Below are 27,750 nucleotides of genomic sequence, written 5' to 3' on the forward strand. Positions count from 1 at the left end.
GAAATGTCCCCTACAGCTACCCTGAATAATTTTTAGGATTTCCTGTGAAAGGTCATAACAAGTTTGTTTTGCTTTAATCCTGTCCTCCTACCTTCAACCCAAGTTCCCAGAGCGGCTCTCAGTGCAAAAAAACCTGAAAACAGCATTGAATTAAGAGCAGCATCAGTTCTAGCAAAACATCAGTTGCCTGACTAGACAGAAATTGAATCAAGATTCCCTACCCCCCAAAATTCTGGTACCAAAAAGATTACAGATTTTGATACCAGGTGTACCTCTCCAGGCGAAGAGTTGCAAAACTTTGGCCACCATCAAAGGAAAGGTCACACCTCCAGTTGCCACCTGAATCGCTGACAGTAGTGGAATCTGGAAAAGAGCCCTTTAGGCAAGCATCTGAGTTTATAGGGAAGTTCTTGTGGGAGGATGTAAGGTGCATAATGTTTTATCTTCTGGAACAGAGATGGCATGCTTTGGCATGCCAGCTACTGGGGGGAAACCGCGGGAGAAGGAAATTGCTCTCACGTTCAAACAGTTCCTAAGGAATGGTCTGCAGTAATAACTTTAGACTCCAGACTTGATGGTCTTCCACCTGCCCCCTTTTGGTGGTCTTGTCTATTACTGCACTAAGCCAGCCCTGTTGTGTTTGAGTAACCTCTTGCCCATTCTGCCAAGTGGGACCCTAGAAGTCTCCCCAACCCCATCCCAAAGTCCTGCGCTGATGACATCTATAAAACAGTACTGTTTCCAAGGCAGCAAACAATGCAAAATTATATGCTGTATTAAAAAAACTTGCCGTATTTCCTTTTTAAAAAAATTGTAAATACTAATTAGCAATAACCAGACTAGACCGTAGGTCAGATATGTGGTCTGCTTCAGAATCAACACATCTGCCAAATACCATGTGAGCAGGTCTGAGGGCAAACATGGAAACATGGCTGCCCCATGGTTCTCTGGAGGCAGCCATGTTCCCCCCGTAGAATCATCCTAAAACTGGCAGCATGTCATCATAGCCTATCACTTCCAGGCAGATTTGCAGAGCCACATTTTCAGTGTGTGTGATAAGAGTCATGCTTTCTAGCTGTTTCAGCTGTTAGTATGGGGGGGGGGAGGGAGGAATGGAGCTAGTCAGATGTTTCTGATCTCCACTTATTGTAAGTGAAAGAGGAAAGGATGCGAGAGCTGTGTTTCATTCTCATAACAGCAAATCATGATTTGTTCCTTTTCTTCTTCCTTGTTTAAATCTTATTTTAATTTTATCCATGTAACCCAAATAACAAAATAGAACTTCCGTAAAACAAACGCATGGAAAACTAAACTAAGCCAAACTAAGGTTGGCATATAATGTTACACTCACAAGAAGAAACGATAAAGCTGGTTATCCAGATATTTGCAATAAGATACAGACAAAGTGAGTGGAGAGCACTGTCATGAAAAAAATGAGAGAACTTGGTTTGTCTAGGCCTCCACTGAATACTCTTTTCTGTGCTTTTATGTAGCCCAAAAGTTTAGGGTAGTGAAAGGGTAAATCCATTGAGAGAAAGTACAGTGGTACCTCAGGTTACATACGCTTCAGGTTACATATGCTTCAGATTACAGACTCCGCTAACCCGGAAATATTACCGCAGGTTAAGAACTTTGCTTCAGGATGAGAACAGAAATCGGGCTCCAGCGGAGCGGCAACAGCAGGAGGCCCCATTAGCTAAAGTGGTGCTTCAGGATAAGAACAGTTTCAGGTTAAGAACGGACATCCAGAACAAATTAAGTTCTTAACTTAAAGTTCTTAAATTGCTGAACCAATTTAATTAGAATTGTCAGCTGACAGAGATGGCTGACATGACATACAAGTCCTGTAGAATCTCCCTAAGGCAGGCAGAGATATAAAAACATCTTATATGTGGCAAAGGTACTTCAACAGAATTCGTAACTAGCTATAACTGAGAGTGTTGGAGTCTGATAAGTGGACTAGAAGGGTTTGCTGCTTTTAATCGGCATCCTATTCCTGCACTGATTATGCATTTCAAATACTCCCAATGTCCAGGTTCCCAGTAGATTTTCAAACCCATTTGTTTTTGGGAAAAGTGAAATATTTTAATGTTAAGCATATTTTAATCCTGATAAATATATTGTCTGCAATATTCTTGAAGCACTGTTGGCTACTTATCTAAGAACACTATATGATGCAACTTTAATTTACAGCTTAATGGAGACCACTTAGCTCTCCATATAAAACAGAAAGGTGCTAATTTAACAGCAGCATCCATAACATTTAGTTACACATTTGTAAGCCTAAATTGCCCTAGATTTTGCAGGCAGACAAGAGAAAGGAGTTAGCTAATTATAAAGGTTTATTTTGTTCATTCTTGCATTTACATCCTGTCTTTCCTCTAAGGAGCTTGAGGTAGTATACCTGGTTCTCTCCCTTCTCATTTTATCCTCAAAACAACCCTGTGAGGTAGCTTAGGCTAGAAGACAATGGCTGGCCCAAAAGACAGGGTCTTGGGGAATGCTCACTATGCACAAAAGAGGAGCCTGATGTGCACATAGGACATATTGTTCTTTTCATACCCCCTGTACATACAAAACTTTCATATTGGCATCAGAGTCTCTAAATAAATGATGATCTTGCAGTAGTTTGCACAAAGTTGCTGCCCACCAGCCCCCTGAATACAGTATATGCACTTTCAGCTGAAAGCAAAGAGGTTCTTCCACGTTGGTTCCTGAGCACACAGAGAAGCCTATGTTTGTGTGCTCAGGCAAACATGGGTCAGTTTCCCCTTCAGACCTTTTGCTTAGCATGTGATGGTCAGGGTGGGTCCCACGAGGACACTGGAGCCAGGACATGAAGGCTCCCCGCTCCATGTGTCCTTAATGCATGGAAGAATAACTTCAGAAGGTGGATACTGACTAACAGTAACAAGTATGTTGCATTTAAGAAAGTCTTAACTTTAACAATGAAATCTGACTTGAAAGCCAGTGTAGCATAGTGCCTAAAAGTGTTGGACTTGGACCATAGTAATGTGTGCAAATCTCCATTCATCCTTGATGAAACTTTAAAGGACACTCAAAAAATGAAACATTACACTAGTAAGACAGTATTTACCCTTATTGTTAGTCTAATTTTACAACATTTGAAACTTCTAAATCGGAGAATCCACAACACTGAGAGCTTGTAATAAAACATACTGTTTTATATATATTGTCAGACACTCACAGTTCTGTTTTCTGGAGTCTCCTTTTTAGTAGAGTTTTCCCTTCAGCTTTATCTTCATATATTCACAAGAGGAAAAAATGGCAGATTAATAAAATACAACTTTATTGCATCACACGCATTATTATTTCTTCAATAATTTCTAGCCCTGTTGCAGGTCTGCATTGGGTGAAATCCTCTTATTGTTTTATGCTGTGCAGTTCCCATTAGTTTGCATATCACTCATAGAGTGCCACTGCAATGGTAATTTATTATAGTAGTTCTCTCTTGGATTAGGACGTAAAGGCTTACTGCCATAAAACTGCCTATTATAGGATTTTAGAATGAGTGTGAGTGGGACACAGCAATATTTACAAAGGCTTAAAAGCAAATAAATCGCACCATTTTCTGTATTTCAGAACATGAGTTTGAGTGCATGGCTGCAATCCTGTGCACAGTTATCTAGCCAGGCAGTCCCAATAAGTGCATTCAGACTTACTTTTGACAAATAGTTTTGCATTTCCCGCATCTTGCCAAATGTGAATTAAAATATGTTACTGAGCCAGTGCAATTTATAAGTTAATATTATAATTATTAACTTATGACACCCCCAAGACATGCATTCCTCACCTTTGCAGGTGCTTGAAAATGTCTTTATTTTTGCAGTCCGATGTAAGCAAAAGTAGAACTACTGGAACTCTTCTCAGTGTTTGGCTTTGTGGATTATAATTTTTCCAGCTGAGAAAGTAATTCATTCCAGTGATATAGTTATCCAGCAAAATGATTTTTTTTCATCTTTAAAATTTCAAAATATGCATGTCTCAAATACCTAGAAAAACCTACAATTATATATTAGACACCAAGATCCACATTTATTGCTATGAAGGTGGTGGAGCAATGCTTGCTCCAATTCTCATATGAGTTTTCCAAACTTCAAAGCACTGGCTGCCCTACACCACAACATATGCACCAAGCAGATAAGTCTACATAACTATACAATGTTGCTCTACAACAAGCAGTAATCTGCACCATTCGTTGCAGTGTTTTCAGTCCTTTGATTGGCAGCCTGTATACACATGTGTATTTCTCTGTGTTGTGTTGTGTTGTATTTAGTCCTCCTTTGCAATTGCTTTTCCAAACTGGGCCTTACTACACATTGCATCTTTTTGTGTTAGTAGCTATTATTTTTTCTAAAAAGCAAAAAATGAGCAGGACATTTTTGTCCAATTTAAAGCAGAGACAGGAAAATGTATTTAAATGCGTTGAGGTGTATATGTTCTGGGAAAATAACAAACTGAGAATGGCTTTTATGAGTCTTAAAATATGTTTACTTTTAGGTGTATATTCTAAACAGATATATTTCTGAAAAAATGAAAGTGGTGAATTTGATGAGACTCATAGCTGGAGATGTGTTTATTGTACATCTTTGCTTGATGGGAAGCTGTTTTATCGTGTTTTTAATATTCTGTTGGGAGCTGCCCAGAGTGGCTGGGGAAACCCAGCCGGATGGGCGGGGTTTAAATAATAAATTATTATAATATATTATATTACAGCCTTCCCCTGGCACAAGTGTATTACAAGATAAACATTGGCTTCCTTCTGTGTAAAGTTTCAAAATGATCCTAACCAGCAGATTGTACCTTGCTGAGTTGAGTGAGAAGTTCAGCAGTTAACGACAAGCCATTTTCTAAGGGCAGGTATGGTTTACTAGAAGTTGCTAGACTACAGTTCCCATCTTCCCTTCCCATTGGCCATATTGGCTGGGGCTGATGGGAGATGGAGTGATAACAGCTTCTGGGGAGCTGAAGTTTAGCCACATGAGCTATGGGGCTTGAGTATGCCTTATGTCTAAGGTACATTTTTTATGTAGTTTTTATGATGCATGAGGATTCTGAGATAGACTTAGGTACTCCTGAAGAAATGTGGAACTACCCCAACAGAACCTACTGTAGTATCTTTCTTGTAGGTGATAACAAGTATTCATTGTTTTCTATCTAGTGTTTTATAGTAGGGATGGGGAACCAGCAGCTCTTGGAGATGGGGAACCTGCAGACGTTGTGGGACTCCCAATTCCCATCAGCCCCAGGCAGCTGGGACTGGGCACAGAAGTTAATTTAGGGTCTTGCCATCAACCCAACCCTTTAAAGCAGAGGAAGGGTAAGCTCCGTTGCACAGTAGAAATCTGTTCCACCAGCAGAGAGGGGGGATCCACCGGGACCATATAACACCGGTCCTGAAGGATCTTCACTGGCTCCCAGTACGTTTCTGAACACAATTCAAAGTGTTGGTGCTGACCTTTAAAGCCGTCAATGGCCTCTGTCCAGTATACCTGAAGGAGCATCTCCACCCCCATCACTCAGCCCGGACACGGAGGTCCTCCTCCGAGGGTCTTCTGCTGGTTCCCTCACTGAGAGAAGCGAAGTTACAGGGAATCAGGCAGAGGGTCTTCTTGGTAGTGGTACCCTCCCTGTGGAACACCCTTATTTCAGATGTCAAGGAGATAAAGAATTACACAACTTTTAGAAGACATCTGAAGGCAGTCCTGTATTGGGAAGTTTTTAATGTTTGATGTTTTACTATGTTTTTATATATGTTGTAAGCCCCTAGAGTGGCTGGGGAAACCAAGCCAGATTGGCAAGGTATAAACATTATTATTATTATTATTATTATTATTATTATTATTATTATTATCACTACTACTACTACTGCTGCTGCTACTACTACTACCACTACTACTACTGCTACTACTACTGCTGGATATTGTGCTATACTTTTGGGGTGGGTGGGTAATGAGGGGCCAGCATTGAAACTGATAGTGCTTAATTGAATGCCCTTTACCTTGTTTCTCAACCAAGAAGAACGTAGTGGGTTCACTTTTCCTTTCTGAAGTTCCCATCTCCTGAGGTTTGGTGCTATCACTGTCTAGGGCCAGCCTGAGATATTTTGCCACGTGAAGCAGGTGGCATAAAGCACACCACCATAGGCAAGTCTCCTGCGCAAGCCCAGTTGAGATGAGCTGTGGTCTTCTTATGCAACTTCTATTCAGTTGCACTTTCTGCTAGAGAACTCTGGTGACGCCATACCTGTTAGGCATTACAGTGTTCAACATGGAGGTTTTCAGAAGTGCAAATAGCATCTGCTTGTGGTGGGCTGATAATTATCACAATCCTACCAAGTGGCTAGAGAGAATTCAATGCTTTCCTCCCTAATGGTGCCAATGGGGCATTTCCTGGGTTTAAATCACCTGGGCTGCTTGTTAGGATCCTACTACTTTTCAACCCCTTTCCCTGATACTTTTCTGCATTAAAAACAACAGTGCTGCATGGTCAGTGCATAGATGCAGTTAACATGGTGTCTGTTTTGGCCCTTTGTAGAGATGCTGAAACTTCTAGGTCTCATTGAGCAGGAGTTTTTTGGAGTGCCTCTGTGGACCTTTCTACCAGCTTGTTCTTAAGTAGACAAACATGAGCATTCCTCCCTTGGTGATGGGGAGCTGATCCCTGGATCACATTTTTCCACATTTGTTTCTTATTGCAGACACTGTCGTATACCATGCAAGTTCATGTGTCACCCTTCTTCCGCTGATCTTTTCGCCACTATGCCGGAGATTAGACTGAATACATTAAACTTGGGCAAGAGTATTAAGTTGCCAGTTTGGCTCACAGCCATTCTACAGCAGCCCCTAATGATGATTGTGAGTTTTCAGCACTGCTTTTAGTAGCTTTAAAATGCACCCACATCAGTTCAAATTACAGAACCAAGTTAACTGAAGGAAGAAACGGCTGAATGCATCTTGTGCACGTCCTTTAGACCTTCCTTTTCTAAAAGCCAATGAAGTAAAAACATACATGTCCTTTCTCTCTGTATTTTCTTCTTTGATCAGATGTTGAGCGGGCCAGATGTATTGCAAACCAGTTGTTGTAACTATTGTGGCTTTTTTTTTTATTTGTTACAGGAGAAAACTTTGACCAGAGCCCCTTAAGAAGAACTTTCAAGTCCAAAGTCTTGGCTCACTATCCCCAGAACATAGAGTGGAACCCCTTTGATCAAGATGCAGTCAACATGGTATGTAGAGAAGACTCCTTCCAAAGAGAGGGCTCCTCCTTCCATTATTTTCCCCATCTCTGTTGGAAGGCTGGTTTCTCTTGCAAGCTTCAGCCTTACTCTCTTCCTATCTCCTTCAGCCACAGTGTGAAAAGTAGACTGGGGAGGCTGGGGGAAAGTAGCAGCATAGGATTTTGGTGTGGTGACTGTTTAAGGCTGCATATCAACTTGCAGTCCTCCCCACTTTTTTTTTAATGCGCCGAGACCCACTGAGTTCCATGAGGCCTAATTTCCAAGTAAACGTAGGATTGCCCCCTAAATTTAAGCAGAGAAGCTTTGGGTTAGTTTTCCCTTCTGTTTCCTTGTTGGCTTTTAGGCTGTCACACTGAACCGGTTTTCTGCTTGAAAGTATTCCTTTCAAAAAGAGTACGATTTTCAGATTATCCTTTGTCAACTGTTATTGGTGGAACACTAGTTTTGCCAGTGAATATTACTATTGTGTAAAGCAGTATTGGGCAGAATTCAGGCTTGGCAGAACCTACTCTTTTGCTTTGTTTACTAGATCCCAAATTTAGAGCTAGGTACAAAATAGTGGCAAGGGATTTATTATTGGAATTACGGAGCAATCTGTCTGTGAAGCTTCCTCCCTTACTTCTTTGTGGTCCCAAATGCATTCAGAAATTCAGCATGCCTCTTGTGTTCAGAGCCACCTGGTGATCCCATCTACATTTCAAGGTTAAGGCTCCTCTTATCAGCAAGCACAGCCATAGAATCATAGAATTGTAGAGTTAGGAGGAACCCAAGGGTTATCTAGTCCAACCCCCTGCAATGCAGGAAAGCACCCATGACAGATGATGCCCAACCTCTGCTTAAAAACCTCCAGGGTTTGTTTATTTATGCCCCTGACTCTTAAGCAGTCTACTGCCTCAGACTTTACAAGCCTCCTTCCCTCTTCCCTGTTTTCTCTTCCTCCCGTTGTCCCCTTATGTAAGCTCTCAGTTCACCACGTTCATGCTCATTTCCCCTATTCTTGCTTCAGTCAGTAATACCCATGTAAACACAGAAGTTCACTGTGTAGTTTTTATTCTGTGTAGAATGGTCCACAGCAGGGGTCTGCAAACTTTTTCAGCAGGGGGCCGGTCCACTGTCCCTCAAAGTTTGTGGTGGGCTATAAATAACCCAGGGATGCATTTTAAATAAAAGGACACATTCTACTCATGTAAAAACATGCTGATTCCCAGACCATCCGCTGGCAGGAATGAGAAGGCGATTGGGCCAGATCCAGCCTCCAGGCCTTAGTTTGCCTACCCATGGTCTACAGCAGGGGTCAGCAACCTTTTTCAGCCGTGGGCCGGTTCACCGTCCCTCAGACCATGTGGTGGGCCAGACTATATTTTGGAGAGAAAAAATGAACGAATTCCTATGCCCTACAAATAAACCAGAGATGCATTTTAAATAAAAGGACACATTCTACTCATTTAAAAACATGCTGATTCTCAGACCATCCGCGGGCTGGATTTAGAAGGCGATTGGGTTGCATCTGGCCCCCAGGCCTTAGGTTGCCTACCCCTGGTCTACAGTCCTCATCAGAACCAAGTCGAAAACAGAACAGGCTACTTTAGGCCTTCTTCACTTCCTGACCTATTAATGACACCATTCTATATGATGATGGGGTGAAAACAATGTGCTAAGATAAATAATCCTTATGGAGCTGCTTCTGCCCCAAATCTTGTTTGTTGTCATTTTAAGGGCTGGGGAATAAAAGCCTCACTTAAGAGAGCATTTCTCTCTCCCCCGCTAACAATAACCATGGGCGGTTGCTAGCTTTTGTTGCTCTTTTTCTTTCAGTATTAGTTTTGTCATTGCCTTGCTTTTCTGCCTGCCTTTTATATAAATAGCAATTGGTGGTCTTCCTTGGAGGCAAATGCATGAGCTTTTTTGAAGGTTAGCCCATGGGGGAAATTTCTGGGACTGCTGGATGCTAAACGGATTGCAAATGGCTTCTGAGAAATCTAGTTCATGGAAAAGGAGATAGGAAGGGGGAATCCTTTTACTAAACTGCAGCTCTCCATTTGTACTGAACCATGCAGGATGTCACACACATTGAAAACTCTGTTTTCTCACATACAGCAATGGCTGCTTTTCGTCCTGCACTTAAGTTGTGGGGAAAATCCTAGGTGACTCATGTCCTTATCCATTGGCAAATGTAAATGTTCCCAAGCTGTTGGTTCTTATCCTTTCTTGTGTATTCCCCACCCCCACCCTAGGAATTAGTATTAAGTCCTTTCTATATGACTATTTTAGGATCTATGAGCCTGGAAACGTAAGGGTGAGTAAGTCATAGCCCTGAAAAATGGTAAATCCTGCCGCAATCACTACCCTTGCTTGATCTACTCCCTACTGGCAGAATATTATTGGCTAGAATTGCAGCTGCCAAACAGTCTAATGAATATATGTTCATTTAATGTATTATTTCTTGGTTTGATTCCATTTGTGAATCACATCCCATATAATATCTCAAAGCATTTTCACAGGAAAAAAAACATCAATGAAAATGTGTGTTTATGAATAGACATGCATTTTCCTAACTTGTAAGTGTACTTTTGACAAGAAAGAGTTGATTCCTCACTCTGGACAGTGACAAGACCCTTCTGCAAGTCCCTCTCACCACAAATCCTCAGGAGGACCACAAACAGAATGCCTTCCCCATCATTAGGATTGTGTTCTCTGGCACTAGAGGAGGTGGACCTGCAAGAACTTGTGCCCTCAAGCTCTTTAGGGCTTTATAAATGATTGTGGCCACAAGCTTAAAGGCAGTCCTTGCTTTGCAGTTACTAAATGCCCAACAAGACTCCGCCTCAAGGTTGTGGGTTCAAGCCCCATGTTGGACAAAAGATTACTGCATTGCAGGAGGTGGGACTAGATGATCCTCGTAGTCCCTCCAAACTCTACAGTTCTGTGATTTTGTATGTGTGTTTACTGTGGATGTACACATCCCACAGGGGCTTGTGTTACACATGATCTCTCTCTCTCACATACATACACCCAGGCACATGCAAATTATATATAAATATTTTGAATCTGCTGTTAAGTGGCAGACAAGCCCACATCATATACCTCAGTGAGGCATTTCCAAATTTATGCTTCCTTCCATAGATGTTGTCCAATATACCCCAAATATGTTTTGTTGTTGTTGAATCAATCTCAGTTTTAAATCTCTGATTGCAGGATGTGGTGGTAAAAATGCTGCCCTGTGAGCATTAACAATCTGGAAACATTTTGAATGAATGCGTGGCTGCCATCCAGAAATAGCCTTTGTTGACATGAACCATAAAATTGTAACACAGGCTATCAGTTAAATGAAATTAAACCCTGCTACTGAGTCATAGTCATACTGTTCTATGCATTAACTGTAAGAGGGATTTTGAGGACCCAGTGTGGATGACTCACGGTGATGACAGTACTAGATCTACACTTGTACGTCTCACTGTTCTGCTTCCAGTACCAACGGTTGAGTTGCATTTCACATCTGGTAAATCAGTAATTTTAGTGTTCTCTGTAGCTAGCGGCATTGAGTGAAAATAATGGGATTTTACCTTGTTGGCTGCTAAATACAGTTATGCTTTGCCTTTACCTTTACAGTCAGTGGTGTCCAAACTTTTTTCGAAGAGGGCCAGATTTGATGAAGTGAAGGGCTTTTTTTAGGATTGAAGTTGTTGAGGTTTTTTAGGATTTTACCCCAGGAAATAAACTGCCACAGAGGCTGGATTAAACCGACCGGCGGGCCGTATTCAGCCCCCAAAACGGACATTGGACATGCTTGCTTTACACCTATGCTTCCACTACCAAAATTAATAAGAACATACATTTCTTTGTAACTTGTATAAAGTTGCTGCAGCTATTTGTTCCGCGGGGAATCCTGGTTGGGTTTTCCTTTCTTCCTTTTTTCTGATTCCAAGTTTCCTTGAACAATTCAGCTTTTGCTTGCTTAATTTTTTTACCAGTAAATTTTGCTCCCTTTTAAGAATTATGTGTACTCCACATTACTGACAAAGGAAACAGAGGAGCTCTTGTTCGCTGCTTTATTGAGATACTCACATTTAACTCATGAGGCTGTAAATGAATTTATGAACGGTGGCAAATGGGTGTTGCAGTATAATTGTGCAAAGTCATTCCATTTGCTTCATAAAAAATACAAATTAAAGGCAATGTCCTTTTGTGCTTGAGGCTGGGAATCTTATTTTCAAGAGTGCAGATTTTTTTTTAATTAACTGGTTTAACAAGATAGCTTTCTCCAACTTCTTCTGCCAGAAGCATCTCCTGTGCAAAAACCCTCTTGAACCAAACAGGAATTATACAAATGGCGTGAGCTCCTGGGCATTGCGTTGGGGCCTGCACAAGAGAAACACCCATGTGGGTTATACCAGGTGAAATTAGATGAGCTACTGATGTGTTGTGTTCCCCCTCCCCACTCTTCTTGCAGTTATGTATGCCCAAAGGGCTATCCTTCAGGACTCAAACCGATAACAGAGACCCCCAGTTCCACTCGTTCATCATTACCCGGGAAGACGGTTCCCGCACTTACGGGTTCGTACTCACCTTTTACGAGGAGGTCACCAGCAAGCAGATTTGCACAGCTATGCAGACGCTTTATCAAATGCACAACGCAGAGCAATGCAACAGCGTCTGCGCCTCGTCGTCGTGCAGCATGGACTCCCTGGCAAGCAGCCTCGACGAAGGGGACTCCACGTCGCTGGCCAAGATGCAGCGCTACAACTCCTACGATATCAACAGGGACACTCTCTACGTCTCCAAGTGCATTTGCCTCATTGCTCCCCTTCCTTTCATGCAAGCCTGCAAGAAATTCCTCATTCAGCTTTACAAGGCAGTCACCTCCCAGCAACCTCCACCTTTACCCCTGGAGAGCTACATCCATAACATTCTTTATGAAGTGCCCCTTCCGCCTCCAGGAAGGTCTCTCAAATTGTACGGAGTCTATGAGCCTATCTTTTGCCAGAGGCCTGGGCCTAATGAACTCCCGCTATCCGACTACCCTCTCCGGGAGGCCTTTGAACTATTGGGTTTGGAGAACCTCATCCAGGTTTTTACGTGTGTTCTCCTAGAAATGCAGATCCTTCTTTATTCTCAAGGTAAGCTGACTTAACTTTAGTTCAATCAGGTTGCTGAGTTTTCGTCTAACTTGCCCACACGAATGGTAATAGCGGGTGGTGTTTTTTTCAGTGTGTTTTAAAAGAACTAACGTGAAACAGCCAAAGAATATCTTTTAGAGCCAAATGCATATATCTTAACAGAGTGCTCTGAATTCTCCTACAAGTTTAGTCTAAGCACCAACTGAAGATTCACCATCGTTGCAAAGGCTGTGAGTGTCTTCCAAGAAAATTATAACCTTCAGGAGTACAGCAGTTTCTGTGGAAAGACATTGTTTATTTTTGTGTGTTAACCCTTTTAACTGCTTAGCTCAGAGCATTTCACACCAATATTTTTCTTAACATATTTTAAATAGTTTGCAGGGTCTTTTGGACTGACTTTTAAAAGCAATTACCTCGCTTTTTAATTTTTCTTCTGTATCTGAATTTTTGTGCTGCCCCTTTGAAGGTGTGTGTGTGTGTGTGTGTGTGTGTGTGCGTGCATGTATTTTATTTACTTATATATCATGTGTGTGTCATGAATATTGTGGGAAAGTGTGTGTTCCAACATTTTCAAACTTACCCTGTTCTGAGGCTGTTAATAAGCTTCCGGAGGATAAGTGACAAATGCTACCAGCACAAGATTGCTACCAGAGAGGGGTGAATTAAATTGTTAACTCTGCAGAAAGGAGGAAATCTGTTTCGGATGTGTGCCTGCAAGCAATTTAAAGAAGAGTTTGAATTCTCCTGGCCTTGCAATTTAAGCCTTTTTCTGTTCATAGGCATTTATTTGTTGATACTTAATTTAAAGATTCATATTCTTCCAGGGCAGTTTACAAAAACAAGATACTACATAAAATTAAAACATAACTAAGAACTAGGGGGGAGGGGAGAGGATTTTTTAATTATAGAGGGGAAAGTTTTAAAATTGTAAAAAAAAGGTGGAAGAATAAACATATCTTTGCCTGCACTGAAAGGACAGCAATGTTGGTGCCAGATAGATGAATTCAAGTACGCTTATCCCTCCAGATGTGGGGCTGCCCTCCAGATATGGGGCTACAGCCCCCATAATCCCTGACTATTGGCCATGCGGACTGGGGACACTGCATTGGCTACCCCCTAATTTATTTATTTTGCGTATTAAATGTGTAGCCCATTATTCCTCCCAAAGGAGCCCGGAACTGCAACCACCAGAAAGTTAAGATAGAATTAAAAATAAAACAACAACAAAATAACTATGTTTTTAAATAACATTTAAGAAGCAAAACATCTGAAACAGTTTTTAAACAAAATAAGGTAATATATACATTTTTTTAAAAAATTAAAGAAACTAAACTTTTTCCATCTTACATACTGGAACATTTTTGTTTTATGAAATTGGTGATATGTGTTCAGGATATGTGTGGAAGAGTGTGCATGATTGTTGCTTCCCAGACCTTATGGGAGGAGCCACATTTTCACATTCCGCCACTGGGGAAAACTCACTTTGTGGTTTTGTAAGACAGAGCTTTCTCTGTGGTGGCACCCTGTCTTTGGAAGGCCAGTATTGTCATCCTTCTGGTGCCTGGCTAATTCTTTTTAAATTTTCTGAGGCTTTTGAAGTTTTGGTATGTATTAATACATTTAGATCCTGCCTTTCCTCCCAGGAGCTCAAGATGGCATATGCAGACCTCACAACCACCCTGTGAGGTAGATCAGGCTGAGAGACAGTGCTGGGCCCAAAGTCACCCAGTGAGCTTTGGGGCTGAGTGGCGATTTGAACCCTGGTCTCCCAGGTTCTGGTCCAGCGCTCTTAACCACTACACCACCTTGTCCCTTGATTAATGTTTAGCTGATTAGTAGTTCAGCCTTCTCAGCTATTTTTAGGCGGCTGTATTTGTTCTGATGTTGAATTTTATTATGTGTTATTTGTATTATTTGGTTGTTTTATAACCTGTATAGCTGGATTTATTTTCAACAAATAATTAAATTGTTTATTTGCTGTTCCCTTTCAAAAAGTACATTTTCCTAAGCTTCCGCCCTCCTGAAAAGGATTCATTGTGCCAGAGATAAAGAGGGAGTCTGGCCTGCCAGTGCCGCCCCCTAGCAATTTTAAATTCCTGGGTGAATACTGATCAAATTGTTTTTCTGTGCTGAAAGCCTGGCAATATACTCTGATGTAGATAAGGCATAAAAAGAGATAATATACTTGAGAGGCAGTGGTTTTTATTTTGCTCATTAACGCTCCTCCAGCAGAGAGGTAATAAATAGGAAGCTATTCAGCTAATGGGAGGCAGTATAAAAGTGTAGACATGGCGCACATGCATTTAGAATGGATTTGACCTGTGCTTTCCAAGCTAATACTTCTAGAGGCCATTCGAAATGTAGTTTACAATGGTAGCCTCCCTCTTCTAAAGCCATATTTACAGCTGTGTAAAGTTTGGACGTGGGTGGCGCTGTGGGTTAAACCACAGAGCCCTAGGGCTTGTCGATCAGAGGGTCGGCAGTTTGAATCCCCACAACGGGGTGAGCTCCCATTGCTCGGTCGCTGCTCCTGCCAACCTAGCAGTTCGAAAGCACATCAAAGTGCAAGTAGATAAATAGGTACCGCTCCGGCGGGAAGGTTAACAGCATTTCCGTGCGCTGCTCTGGTTCGCCAGAAGCGGCTTAGTCATGCTGGCCACATGACCTGGAAGTTGTACACCGGCCCCCTCGGCCAATAAAGCGAGATGAGTGCCCCAACCCAGAGTCGTCCGCGACTGGACCTAATGGTCAGGGGTCCTTTTACCTTTACCTGAAAGTTTGGGAACGGAATACTTGAGAAGAGGGTGCATTTCCTTCCATATGGCACCCTGGTGGAGTGCTCTTAGTAAACATTTCAGTATTTATTTTGACCCATTTGGACCATGTGCTTGTAAGTCAGAGGACTTGATCTGTTGTGGGCAAAGGCATAAGACCTGTCCTTGTTAATCTGACTGTGTGTGTGTGTCTGTGTGTGTGTGTGCACGCACACGTGTGGGCGCGCACACACACACAAAATTAATAGATGTGAAGGAGTCTAAACTGTGGGAATCCATTCTTAATTAACCAACTAGAGTTAATATGAATACAACTGTTCCGACTCAAGAAGAGAAATTTAATCACTGAGCCACTTGACCATTTTCAGTTGGGATACATTTTACATTCATGTTAAACCTTCACTGAGAGCCCACTCCCCTTCAGAATCATTTGCACTTTCTAATACGGAAGAAGTAGTCGAAGATCAGGTTGGAATTGTTGGAACAGTATCGGGCAGCATCAAAAGAGGAACACTTTATATCAGTTATTGTACAAACATCCTTTCTGGCTAGAAACTTAATAGAATACACAGGAATAAAATGCTGACAGGGTACTGTTGAGTTTGAGAGTACTGGCTTGAAATCTTGTTTTAAAAATAAGTCCCAGGGTGCATTTCACGTTTGTGTAGTTAGTTCTGATTTTCCGTCAAGGTGGATTTGCAGGCTGCCTCGCTTCCTGGAGCCTGCTAACACGTGAGCTGAAAATTCAGCCTAATGAACAATTATGAGCAAAAACGGGCATGACAGCCGTTGCTCCCCTTGCTGTTGGTTCCTTTCTTGTCCCATCTGCATATTGCTCTTCCTCTGGCAATTCAGCAGAGCAATGTACATAATTCCGCTTTGCCGTTCTCCTGGTGTTCATCTTAAATTCACTTTTTAAATTTTGTATCATAGCTGGATGTGTCTATTAAAATTTCATAGCTTTCTTTGTGTAATGGTTCTGGAGTTAATATTTCAATCCGTTTTAAACAAGCAGCGAGCTCGTGCCGCACACTTAAATCAAGCTGACGAATAGCTGCAAAACGTGCTCTGTGGGTTTAAGAATTGCTCTGCACTTGCCGTCTGTCTAATGCTGATGTGTTGATGGCTTTTTAAGAGGAGCGATATAGTAATTCTGTCTTGGTTTTCTCTGTTTAGACTACCAGAGACTGATGACGGTTGCAGAAGGGATCACCACGCTGCTGTTCCCATTTCAGTGGCAACATGTCTACGTCCCCATCCTCCCAGCCTCTCTCCTGCATTTCCTCGATGCTCCTGTACCTTACTTGATGGGCCTGCAGTCGAAGGAGGGAACAGACCGTTCCAAACTGGAGCTTCCCCAAGAGGTGACTATTGCACACTGCTGAACCTTAGGGCTGTGTGCGGAGCTGAATATTGGCGACCTGAGTTCAGGATGCCTTCTTCTGTTGTTAAAACTTGCCGTGAGCTATATATAATTCCACATGGGTATTCCTGGTTTTTCTGTGCATTTGTAGCAAAACCATGGGCTCTGTATTTGGACATGGATCCTCTCTGGATAGGAACATCAGAGTAAGGCTTTAGGAATGCAATCTAAATATTGTATTTTTACTCAGTCCAAGAACAAGATTTCTTTAGGTGCAGCTGTGGCACGAAAACATTTTTACACTTGTCATTGTTTACATGTCCTGGCACTTCAGAAGTTTTTTTTTTTAATGGTCTTTCTGACTATTGGGCTATGAAGAAGCATATTCCCTGACCAGTTTTGTACCATTTGTTGTATGGAAGTAGCTCCATCTACCCAGCCAAGCCCCAGTAGCATTGAATTGCCTTTTTCCAGTTTGTGTGTGTGTCCCATTTATTAGTGCTGCTGGCCGTCACCAGTCATTTGATTTAGTTTATTACTGTTGACAGCTGTTTCCCTGCATCTTTTCCTGTTTCTAGCAAGGTGGTTCAAATATATATTCATTCCACTTGTTAGGATTTTATCTCAAGTGCACAAAGGTTTTATTTTTAGCCCCAAGAGTGTGGAGCTTGGCCTGAACAATGAAAGGAACACTGAAATGAACCTTTGTTCACTAGTATTCGTGTGTCAGAAGACCGAATGGTTTTACCATCTTGTGGAAAGCACTGTTTCAAAATGCCACCATTAAATGCAGCCCCTCAGCTCCTCCCCTTCTCTGTTACCTAGAGTCATTTTTCAGTGGATGTAGGAGTAGAAAGAAAAGACTAAAAATCAGATACCATTAACAGTTTCAGTCTGCCTTGCATAAAAGACGACTTCACCTCCCTAGTGTATGGGAATGTGCAACATGGAGTTGAGCTTATCTTGTAGATCCTCCTTGTACACTCAATTTATTTTGGCATTTTATCTCACCCTTGTTATTATTGACACAAGGGTCGACTATAAAATAATAAATGCAGGTCCTCATCCTCACAATATAATATGTAAAACGAACAGATAAAGCTAACGCTCAAATAAACTAGAATGTAGTTTTATAAAATCTCAACACCTAATGCTTGGGAAAGTAATTAAGCTGACGCCGAAAAGATAACACCGTAGATGCCAGTTGAACTTCTGAACCTTGCAATCCTTCCCTGCTTCATGTCCTGTTTTTAAAATATATCTCTAAGCATATGAGGCAGCTAATTAATGTAATTTGGGGATTTAGTTCAGATTCCTGCCTTTTCCTTCCTGTGAGAAGCGCGTTGCAAGCGGACTTCTTCAACACACCCTAGAGAAAACAACCGAGTGCTGGTACCAATTAAATATCAGTTCAAAGACTGACTAGAATGAGTTGCCGTTGCCCTTGTGAATATCTAGGTCTCCTGTTATGCTACTTTGTCATGGTTGGTACATCTGAGGCCTCAGCTCCCTTGCGGGGAAACAAGCTGGATTCAGCACAGCAAATTCATGAGCAATGAATTTCAGACTCAAGCTGAGTCGTGGGGGTGGGGAATAGTAATCTCTTCCAAGGCACCACTCTTTATTTTGAGGGTTTAGTGGTTTATGTAAAAGTTGGGTTACTTTATATTTCCAAACAAAAGATCCCCGTGTATGTGGTGGAACCATTGTGTATATTTTTGAAGGCAGCCTCACCATTGGACAGGCGACAAACATTTGGGCACTACTAGAGGGGAGCCAATGGCTCATTCTTGGGTTTTCTATATTAGTACTTTAGTGGGAGAGAATATTTGGATTAAGCTGCCTCTGGCATGAATATTTTGCCCATACCCCAATCAGTTGGAAAGGTTTGTTTTGTTTTGTTTGTTTGTTTAAAGTCTTCCCAAGGATTTCCCTGTAAAGGCATCCCTGCCTGTTCAAAGTGACTTCTGAATATTTTATGTGAGCTGATGGGTTATCATTACCTATGTATTTCTTATGTTGCCGTTGTTGATGTGATACCTGAAGTTGCATTTTTTAGTGTTGATGATAGTATATTTCAAACACTTTGTCTCCAAGAGACTATTTCACCCCCCCCCCAAGAGACTATTTCTGTATTAGGCAACTAATTCATTTAATAATAATATTTGGCTTTCCCCCCCTCCAGGCTAACCTCTGCTTCGTGGATATCGATAACCACTTTATTGAGTTACCAGAGGAACTTCCTCAGTTTCCCAACAAGCCGGATTTCATCCAGGAAATCTCCGAAGTTCTGCTTCAGTTTGGAATTCCCCTTGAGGGCACCCTCCATTGTAGCGAGAGTGCCACCAAGTTTAAGAACCTAGTCCTCAATGACTTGGCCAATGACAAAAAAAATGGGAACGTACCAAGCAACACCATCAACATGTATGAGTTGCTCAAGGGCAATGAGACTATTGCCCGCCTCCACGCTTTGGCAAAGAGAACAGGGGTGACAGTGGATAAAATGAGCATCAACATTCCTCTGGAAGAGAAGGAAAGGAATGTTAAGCTCCAGTGTGAAGACGGGGAGCTGAGAGACTACAAACTGAACGTTCAGCTACGAGAGGTCTTCGCCAACCGCTTCACGCAGATGTTTTCTGACTATGATGCTTTCGTCATTCAAGCGGCGCAAGACAGGGAATCGTGGCTGACCAACAGGGAACAGATGCAAAATTTTGACAAAGTAAAAGCAGCCAAATATTTTCCTTGTAACAATCAATTCGGTTGCCTTGCCTTTTGAAGGCTCGGTGCTCAGTGGTAGAGCACATGATCTCATTTGCAGCGTCCTAAGTTCAGTCCCCTATCTCTGGTTTAAAGGATCCCCAAATACTTTTGAATTAGAGAATACTGAGTTAGATCAGCCAAACGGTTTGGCATTAAGGCAGCTTCATGTCGATAGTTATATTACCGTATTTTTCGCCCTATAGGGCGCACTGGCCCATAGGGCGCACCTCGTTTTTTGGGGGGGAAATGAATTAAAAAAAATTATTCCCCCCCAGCCCCCAGAACAGTCTGCTATCCACAAGCCTTGCGAGCCCGGCAGCAACTCCCGCCGGGCTTGCAAGGCTTGCGGACACCTGCGCGAAGCACAGGTCGCCCTCCGGAGGACGCCCCGTGCTTCGGGCTGCAGGCTGCTGCCCGCAAGCCTTGCAAGCCCGCGGGAACTCCCCCCGGGCTTCCAAGGCTTGCAGATAGCTTCCTGAAGCCTGGAGAGCGAGAGGGGTCGGTGCGCACCGATCCCTCTCGCTCTCCAGGCTTCAGCGAAAGCCTGCATTCGCCCCATAGGACGCACACACATTTCCCCTTCATTTTTGGAGGGGAAAAAGTGTGTTCTAAAGGGCGAAAAATACGGTATATATTTAGATTCTCTTTTCCCATTCAAATAGCAAAAGCTCTTTTCAAATTTTGGCACCCGAAATTGCTTAGCAAGTGTAAATGGGGATGACTGTTATTTAGGTCAGGGGTGGGAAACCTATGGCTTTCCAGATGTTGTTGGGCTCTGTTAACATCCACACTCCCATCCATTCCCACATGGCCAGTTGTCAGGGGTGATGGGAGCTGTGGTAAAGCAGATCCCCTCACCCATGATTTAGATGCAGCCTGGTTTTGTCTAGGCCTTGTTAGGTGACTGGTTTATTTTTCTTACTAGAAAATACTTCAGTTGCATGTTGAGTAAGAGGAGGAGTACTTGAGGAGGCAGCTGATGAAATAACTTCTCAAATTGATCCAAAATGATGCTGACATGGATTTTTCTCTTTTTTGAACCATAGATTTGGTATGGAAAATTTATCAGAATCTTGTGGGATTTCTTTATTGCCAGTAATGGCAATTTGGATTGGAGATCTTGGTGCAATCATGTTTTTTATTTTCTTATCTCTGACACTGTCGTGTTACATTAAACCATAGTTTAAAACTAACTATGGTTAAATGTGAACAAGTTCCCATGATGCTCCTCTCTTTCCTGTTCAGGCTGCTGCACTGCAGACAAACAGACCATGGTCTGGCTTGTGTCCTCTGAACTTGGTCTTATGAATTGTTTCCTCCAAAGAATCTTGAGTATTTAGACGAGAACAGATCTTGGTTACTGCTTGTAGCTTTATGGGAGGAAACAAAACACAAGTCTGGGTTTGGATGATGTAAGCCAGACTGCAGGCTCTTTCATTCGTAGTGCAGCTTGAGCAGGGGAGGAGTGCTACAGAACTGCCTGAGCTCATTGGCATTAAACCATAGTTTCTTTTCAATTTGGTTTAGTGTGACGTGCCAACTAGGTCACTGTTGGCTATTGGGCTATGCATGCTCCCTGTGAAAGTATGCTTAGGACAGAATCGGACAATTACTGAAATGGAAAACGAGTGTACTGCAAGGTGTAACTTTTTCTTTTGGGTTCCCTCAACTCTAGGCTTCATTTCTCTCTGACCAACCTGAGCCTTACCTCCCATTCCTCTCACACTTCATTGAAACTCAAATGTTTGCAACATTCATCGACAATAAAATTATGTCCCATTGGGAAGAAAAAGACCCATTTTTGCGAGTGTTTGATTCCCGAATCGAGAAGATAAGGCTGTATAATGTCCGGGTTCCTTCGCTAAGAACGTCTACATATCAGAAGTGCAACACACTGAAAGAAGCAGGTATGTACAGGTCTATCAGTTGTCAGTGTACAAGCTTCAAAAGAGAGAGAGAAAAAGAGAGGTAGAGAGAGGGAGGGAGGGAGAAAGAAAGAAAGAAAGAAAGAAAGAAAGAAAGAAAGAAAGAAAGAAAGAAAGAAAGATACTAGCTACTCAGAAGTTGTATTTTACCCTATTTGGTTTAGTTAATTCATTTGCTTTAATTTACATCCCTCCTTTGAGTCCCCTTCACCACCTTTGAGGCACCTTACAGTGCAGTAAAACAAAAAGGAGCAATGCAAAACACCTCAAGAAAAACAAAGCATTAAATTGGGTTAGTACAATCTGAGAGTTCATGGAAACCAGCAGGAGAATCGGAATTAAAAATCTAACTTGCCAGCCCACCCCCTAAAACCTTCTACAATAAAAAATGTTGACTGGATCCATTTAGAATGTAAAAGTCCCCGTGGAGGGATTTAGCTGTGCAATTCCTTTTTACCTGTGAAAGCTATTCTACTGTCACTGAAGGTATTTATTGCAGCTGGCTAGATATGATCTGTCAAACTGTGTTGTTTTTCCATTTTCTTTTATGTTTAGAAATGAAACAATGGGATTTAAATAGCCAAACAAAAAAGTTTAATTTGTGTTTGAAACCATTTTAAATTTTCAGGTCTGCTTTTTCTTCGGAGGCTAGTTTCGGTTGATATGGTGGCACCAGAACCTCATGCGCTTCAAGTTGATAGTAGTATCAAGTTTCCTTCTGATCTCTTAACCCCACAGATCTGAATCCAACACCCAATGTTTGTTTGACTAACACACAGGCATGGAATCTTGTGTTCCTTCACCTCCAGCGTTTTGCTCCAATTGTTCACCAAGGAACAGAGTTGGTTTTGAATATGGACATACTGATATGCCCGCGTTTTGAGAAGCAGCTTCCCTCATTCCCATTTAGCAATGATGACTCAAGCGATATGCTGTTGGTGAACATTTTTTTTAGGAGTCCCTAATAGTAAGCATGGTCCTGTCTACTAATGGCCTCTGTTCTTGCCATAGCTGTCAACTTTTCCCTTTACTTGCGAGGAATCCTATTCGGAATAAGGGAATTTCCCTTAAAAAAGGGAAAAGTTGACAGCTATGGTTCTTGCCTCACCTATATAGACTGACCACAACTTACCTCAGGTGTGCTGGCTCCAGAGATAGCTCCTGACTGTGGAAGAAAAGTTCCTTGGTTTCAGTTAACTAAAAAAGAAATTGTTTGTGTGTTAATTGCTATTTTCAGCTCAGGCCATTGAACAGCGGCTGACGAAGATTGATCACACTGCAATCCATCCTCATTTGCTTGATATGAAGATAGGCCAAGGCAAATATGAACAGGGCTTCTTCCCTAAGCTTCAGTCAGACGTGCTGGCAGCTGGGCCTACCAACAACAAGTAAGCTTTTGCAGCAGTAATAACCCCTTGGAATGCATGGGAATAGTTCTTTCAGTGTAGTCTCTAGGCTGCATTGCCACTTTAGGATTCCGTTCCCTCAGTCACTGAAAAAAAACCCAGCGATACCTAGATATGAGCTTGTCCCTTCCCTTTGGCAGTATTACTCCAGGTGTTTTGGGCCTACAATTCCCATCATCCCTGACCACTGGTCCTGTTAGCTAGGGATGATGGGAGTTGTAGTGCCAAAACAGCTGGAGGGCCAAGTTTGGCCATCACTGCGTAGCGTACCTTCTATGAGGCTTTCCCGTGAAGAGTATCCAGTAGCTTCAGGTGCTGCAGCCTGTGCCAAATCACTTTGAGGATATATTGCAGAAGCCTTGTGTTAAACACACTGGTTAGCTACAGGTGACCAGAGATTTCATGTAGCTAAGTTCTATATGGGTGAGTGAGTAGACTGGCTGCAGTGGAAGAGAAACTCCTCCAGCCGCAGCCTGAATGGAAATGCAGGCTAGCTGTAAAAACCGCCTTTTAACCAAGTAGGCTAGCAGAAGAGGGACAAAGTTCAGGTATGGGGCTTCTCTTCCTCTGTGGAAACACAAGCTTTTATAGCATCTTAGCACACTAGAAAAAAAATTACAATTTACATGCTAGTTGCTATGGGCTTATTTACAAGGCTATATTATTCCAGTACTTTATCATCTGCACTGACGCTTCCTGTTATCCCCTGGACATTGTATTTTGTTCTTGCCAGTTACAAGCTTTGTATTTGGAGCTGAACTATAAGCACTTAACCTGTTATGAAATGTTGATTTTTCGAGTTCCAATCAGAGTCTCCAGATTCTCTTTTTCTGGTAACAAAAGGAGTTATAATCAAGCAGGAGCAGACATCTTCATTGGGTTTTCTTTGATTGATTTTAAACTGCAGGTTAACTTAGAGGGAATCGGAACACGTATGCTGCGAAATCAAAGTAATTAAATAAGCTCTCTAATACACTAATCTCCACTGATTATCCTGTAATTCTTTGTAATTACTTACAAAGGAGCATAATGCGTCACATGTATTGGTTTGGTAGAGCAACCAGCAAAATGAGCACAAGAGCCATTTACATCTCTGAACGTTTTTGCAGATGGAGTAAAAAACCCTGGATTTTTATCTTTAGCAGTGTCCTCTATACTGTACATGAGGGGAAATGATTTTGATACTGGCACCCCAATTGTGGAGCACCCTTCCCTTGCAGGTTTAATGGGCACTGATCCTGTTGGGCCTCAGCACCAGTTAAAAACGTGCTTGTTTGCCCAGGCCTTTTGCTGAATTATTACTGATGAAAATGCCCTGACTGATTTGTTGTATTAAGGTTATATTAGTATTTTTATATAGCATGGTTTTATTGGGTGGTATTCAACCAGGTTTTATGTTGAGTAGACCCTCAACATAATGGACCTAACTTAGTCATGTTCATTAATTTCAGTGGTCTGCTCTGAGAAAAACCTAATTGAATTCCACCCATTATGTCTTATGCCTCCTGTTTATTATATTGTATCCTGCCTTGGACTTGGATTTAATGAAGAGTGTGATGTTTGGTGTATTAATTCCAGTGTAGGAAAGCGTGGGGAAGGGGGAGTTAATGCAGGGAGAAGTTCCTGCCCTCTTTTTCTTTTAAGGAAACCAGTAAGGGGCACATTCCAGTATGAAGATTTGGTAGTACTGACTGGAAGAAAACTTGTTTCTCCTTACCAGGCATCTATAACAACGTCAGAGCACTAGTATTTGTAACACTTATGATCTCAACTGACTTTGGCTTTTGTAAATGTGTTTAAATGTAGACATTCTCTAAGAAAGCCCTTAGAAGAGCTGAGAGCCAGTGTGGCCCGGTGGGTCTTTGAGCTTAGGTATTCTCCTGCAGCTGGACAGGGGAATACCTAAGACAAACCCTTTCCCACCCAGATGGCCTGTGGAAGTCTATTCCAGTTGGAATTCATTTAATTGTTCAGAAACAGATGGGAGCGGGGGTGTCCAATGCTGGCATCCAGCGAAATGTGGGCATGAACAAGTGGGTGTGTTCAGGGTAGGAGAGGCTGAGTCAGCGCAAAGAGAAAATGAGCAGGAAGACCAAAGAGTCTCCCATGTGCTGTGGATTTTTGAGAGGATATTTAGTGAGACTTCCCACGGGCATCATAGGAGACTCTGGTTGGGCACACTATTGTTTGTAAATGCCCCATTGGCAACCTCTGACCTAGCCAGTGAAGAGTAACTTGGAATGTCTCCATGGCATCCTCTCTTCTCCTCATTTTCTTTCTGTCACCATCTGTCTAGTTCATGGGTTGGCAAACTAAGGCCTAGGGGCCAGATCCGGCCCAGTCGCCTTCTAAATCCGGCCTGCGGACGGTCCAGGAATCAGCGTGTTTTTACATGAGTAGAATGTGTCCTTTTATTTAAAATGCATCTCTGGGTTATTTGTGGGGCATAGGAATTCATTCATTTCCCCTCCAAAATATAGTCTGCCCCCCCACAAGGTCTGAGGGACAGTGGACCAGCCCCCTGCTGAAAAAGTTTGCTGACCCCTGCTCCAGTTTGTAATGGGCCCTTTTGGAGTCATGAGGCTTGTATTAGAATATTAAAAAATAAATGGGTCTAAGTTAATCATGTCCATTACATTCAATGAGTCTGCTCTTGAGCTAGTACCTGTGCTAACCCTTTCCCCCTCCAGAGTTGGCATGTAATGGTTTCTTACAACTCTTTCTTTCTTTCTCTTTCTTCCTTCCTTCCTTCCTTCCTTCCTTCCTTCCTTCCTTCCTTCTTTCTAATAACCTCAGTCGGTGGGTGAGTCGAAGCGCTACAGCACAGCGCAGGAAAGATCGCCTCCGGCAACATTCAGAACACATTGGTTTGGACAATGACTTACGAGAGGTAAGTGCTGTGGTTAATAGCGGAGACACCCAATACTTGTTATCCATTTAGGGTTTGGCTGCATTAGCCTTGTCAAAACTTAAGAGCAAGATCTCCTCCGCATATAGCATGTACGTCTCCCCACACCAAAGAAAAAAATCTGGGATAGGAGCAGATAACAGGGTCCAGGTTCCTGGAAAAAAGAATTATAGGGCCTCCTTAGTGGATGGTTCAGTTCAAAAGCTGAGATCCCATCTTCCAACCATCTCTGTCTAGAAAGAATTGTCCTCTCCCTGCAAGCCTAACATGTAGACTGGCTTCCTTTCTTGCTTCCCCAAGGGTCTGTTCTCTCAAATCAGAAATCATTGCTCTCAGCCGGTTGTATTTTGAGATAATTGTTAGCCTCTTCCTATGGTTGCACTCACTTGCTCTTCCAAAATGCATCAGTATGGCTTCAGGGAAGAAGAAGGAATGCTTCTGGGAATGGGAGATGATAGGGATTTAATTCCCAGGAGGAACTTGCTTTAATGTCCTCCCTTATCCCATAAGATCGCTAAATCCATTCAATTTAACAAAAGGCTCAGTTTTCAGAAAGGATTACAGACCCCCGCTGATCCGCTTGTCCAGTGTGCTGAACATCAAAGCAACTCCTGAATTATGCATTTAAATGAATGCTAAGCTAAGCTTCCATCAACTTAATTATGGCTTCTAGTTGTACTGAGGGCTCCGTGTGCATATAAGGCTCCTCAAGCTGCCTCTAGTTGGCAGAGCCCCATAAACGCATGGAAGTCTTCTTCTCATCCATAACAGTCCTTGGGTAAGTTGTCCTTGGGCATGCAAGGCAGTCTTACGGGACCTTGAGGGGTCTCTCCTTTTGAGCTGTGCATGATGAGCTTCTGATTCCACATCCAATTCTGTAGACAGGAGGAATGCTTGACATGAAAGGGCACTCCCTTCCTGTGCAGAGTTATAAACGCGTAGAACTCTATATCAGGGTGGGAGTAAGTTATGGGCAAAGGGGGGGGGGTGCCATCAAAAGTGTCAAACTGCATTATATGTACTGATTGTGACATTGCGGCTGTGTGTGTTTTTCCCCAACCATGTTCCGCATCATTGGCTGGTGGTGGTGTGGAAACACACAGCCTGGTGACATGACAGTGTAGGAAAAATCTTCCTGCAAGTTGTGGGTGAGACCTAGCAGGCCAAGGTTGCCGGCAATGAGTGGCTCTGCCCTCAGAGCTCCAGATTGCAGTTCTTCTCTGCCTTATACTTAGCAGTTGACTTACAACCAGTCTTTCCTGGAGATTAAGTGCTTGAGCAATACAAGCACGTTTTGCTTTGGTTTCATCCCAGCAACCTGTGTGCGAGTGGCGTGCTGCTTAGCCTTTTAAATGGGAGCGTGCTAGATTTATAGCTGCACCTGAAGGTTAGGGATTCCTGCGTGGCTTGTTAAAACACCATACGTCTTTGTCTTATTCCTATTTACCTTTTTTTTTGCCCATTTGAAACAAGCAGGAACAACGCAGGGTTTTCACGAGGACGAAAGTCATTGTGCTTCTTTCTTTTTAGTTACCCTTTTATTCTTAAGGCCATTTGGTCCTTGCGACATTGCTGAATTCTGCATCCAGTTCAGTGAGTGCAGTTTTAGGGAGGGCGAGAAACCCTGCATTTTATACATACCCAAATGTGAAAGCTTATTCTGCTGAAGCAAAAGGAATGTGTTATTTGTGAGCGTTGATGCTATCGAATGTGATGGCTCAGAAGCATTTCCTTGTGACGTTTTATATGAATTGCTTCCATGCTTTTTGATTTCTTCATCCCTTTACTGTATTTACTCTTTCTTTCTGTTTTTGCTTTGACTCTTATGCATGCATGTTCTGCCGCCTCCTTTTTCTCCATCTGCTGCTTCTGCCATTCGTTACATCCACCTTCCTCTTAGCCATTGGAGGAGTTCTTGATCCGTCAGAACTCACTGGCATTCTGGGAGTGGGATCAGGGCCCACCTCCTCCTGCACGACCACCTAAAAAATCATTCTCTGAATGTTGTCTGGTATGTTTTATTTAATTTTGCCCAGAGCTGCTTTCCTTCTCACGCTAACCCCTGCTTTTTTGGGTAGAATTCTATGCACCCCTCTATAGCAGTCCATAAAGCGTGGTTCTGATCAGGCAGATGATTCTCACAGTGCTACAGGGCCCTGCCTTGTGTTGGTTTTACAACAGGAGGCCTAAGAAAGATGTTCAAGTTCAGCCTCTCATTTTCCAGAACAGCTTG

The 27,750-nt window shown here is 42.5% G+C and overlaps 1 protein-coding gene across 8 annotated transcripts in view; it reads left to right on the forward strand.

The window, feature by feature from the left end:
• The window catches only part of DENND5B (DENN domain containing 5B), a 98,270-nt gene that overhangs the window by 46,352 nt on the left and 24,168 nt on the right, over window positions 1-27,750 (forward strand). For 2 of the 8 annotated variants that reach the window (XM_083572206.1, XM_083572205.1), the window contains 9 exons: window positions 7,140-7,249; window positions 11,712-12,378; window positions 16,329-16,516; window positions 18,701-19,237; window positions 20,954-21,185; window positions 21,832-21,903; window positions 22,441-22,591; window positions 25,406-25,499; window positions 27,418-27,528. In XM_083572206.1, the coding sequence (XP_083428332.1) occupies window positions 7,140-7,249; window positions 11,712-12,378; window positions 16,329-16,516; window positions 18,701-19,237; window positions 20,954-21,185; window positions 21,832-21,903; window positions 22,441-22,591; window positions 25,406-25,499; window positions 27,418-27,528 (2,162 nt within the window). Of the gene's footprint in view, window positions 1-7,139; window positions 7,250-11,711; window positions 12,379-16,328; window positions 16,517-18,700; window positions 19,238-20,953; window positions 21,186-21,831; window positions 21,966-22,286; window positions 22,592-25,405; window positions 25,500-27,417; window positions 27,529-27,750 lie in introns of those variants that run through there. The other 6 variants (XM_083572209.1, XM_083572207.1, XM_083572211.1 and 3 more) reach the window with 4 other exon arrangements.

This window comes from Podarcis filfolensis (genome assembly GCF_964270895.1).
Source record: "Podarcis filfolensis genome assembly, chromosome: 10".
In the NCBI taxonomy this organism is placed as follows: domain Eukaryota; kingdom Metazoa; phylum Chordata; class Lepidosauria; order Squamata; family Lacertidae; genus Podarcis; species Podarcis filfolensis.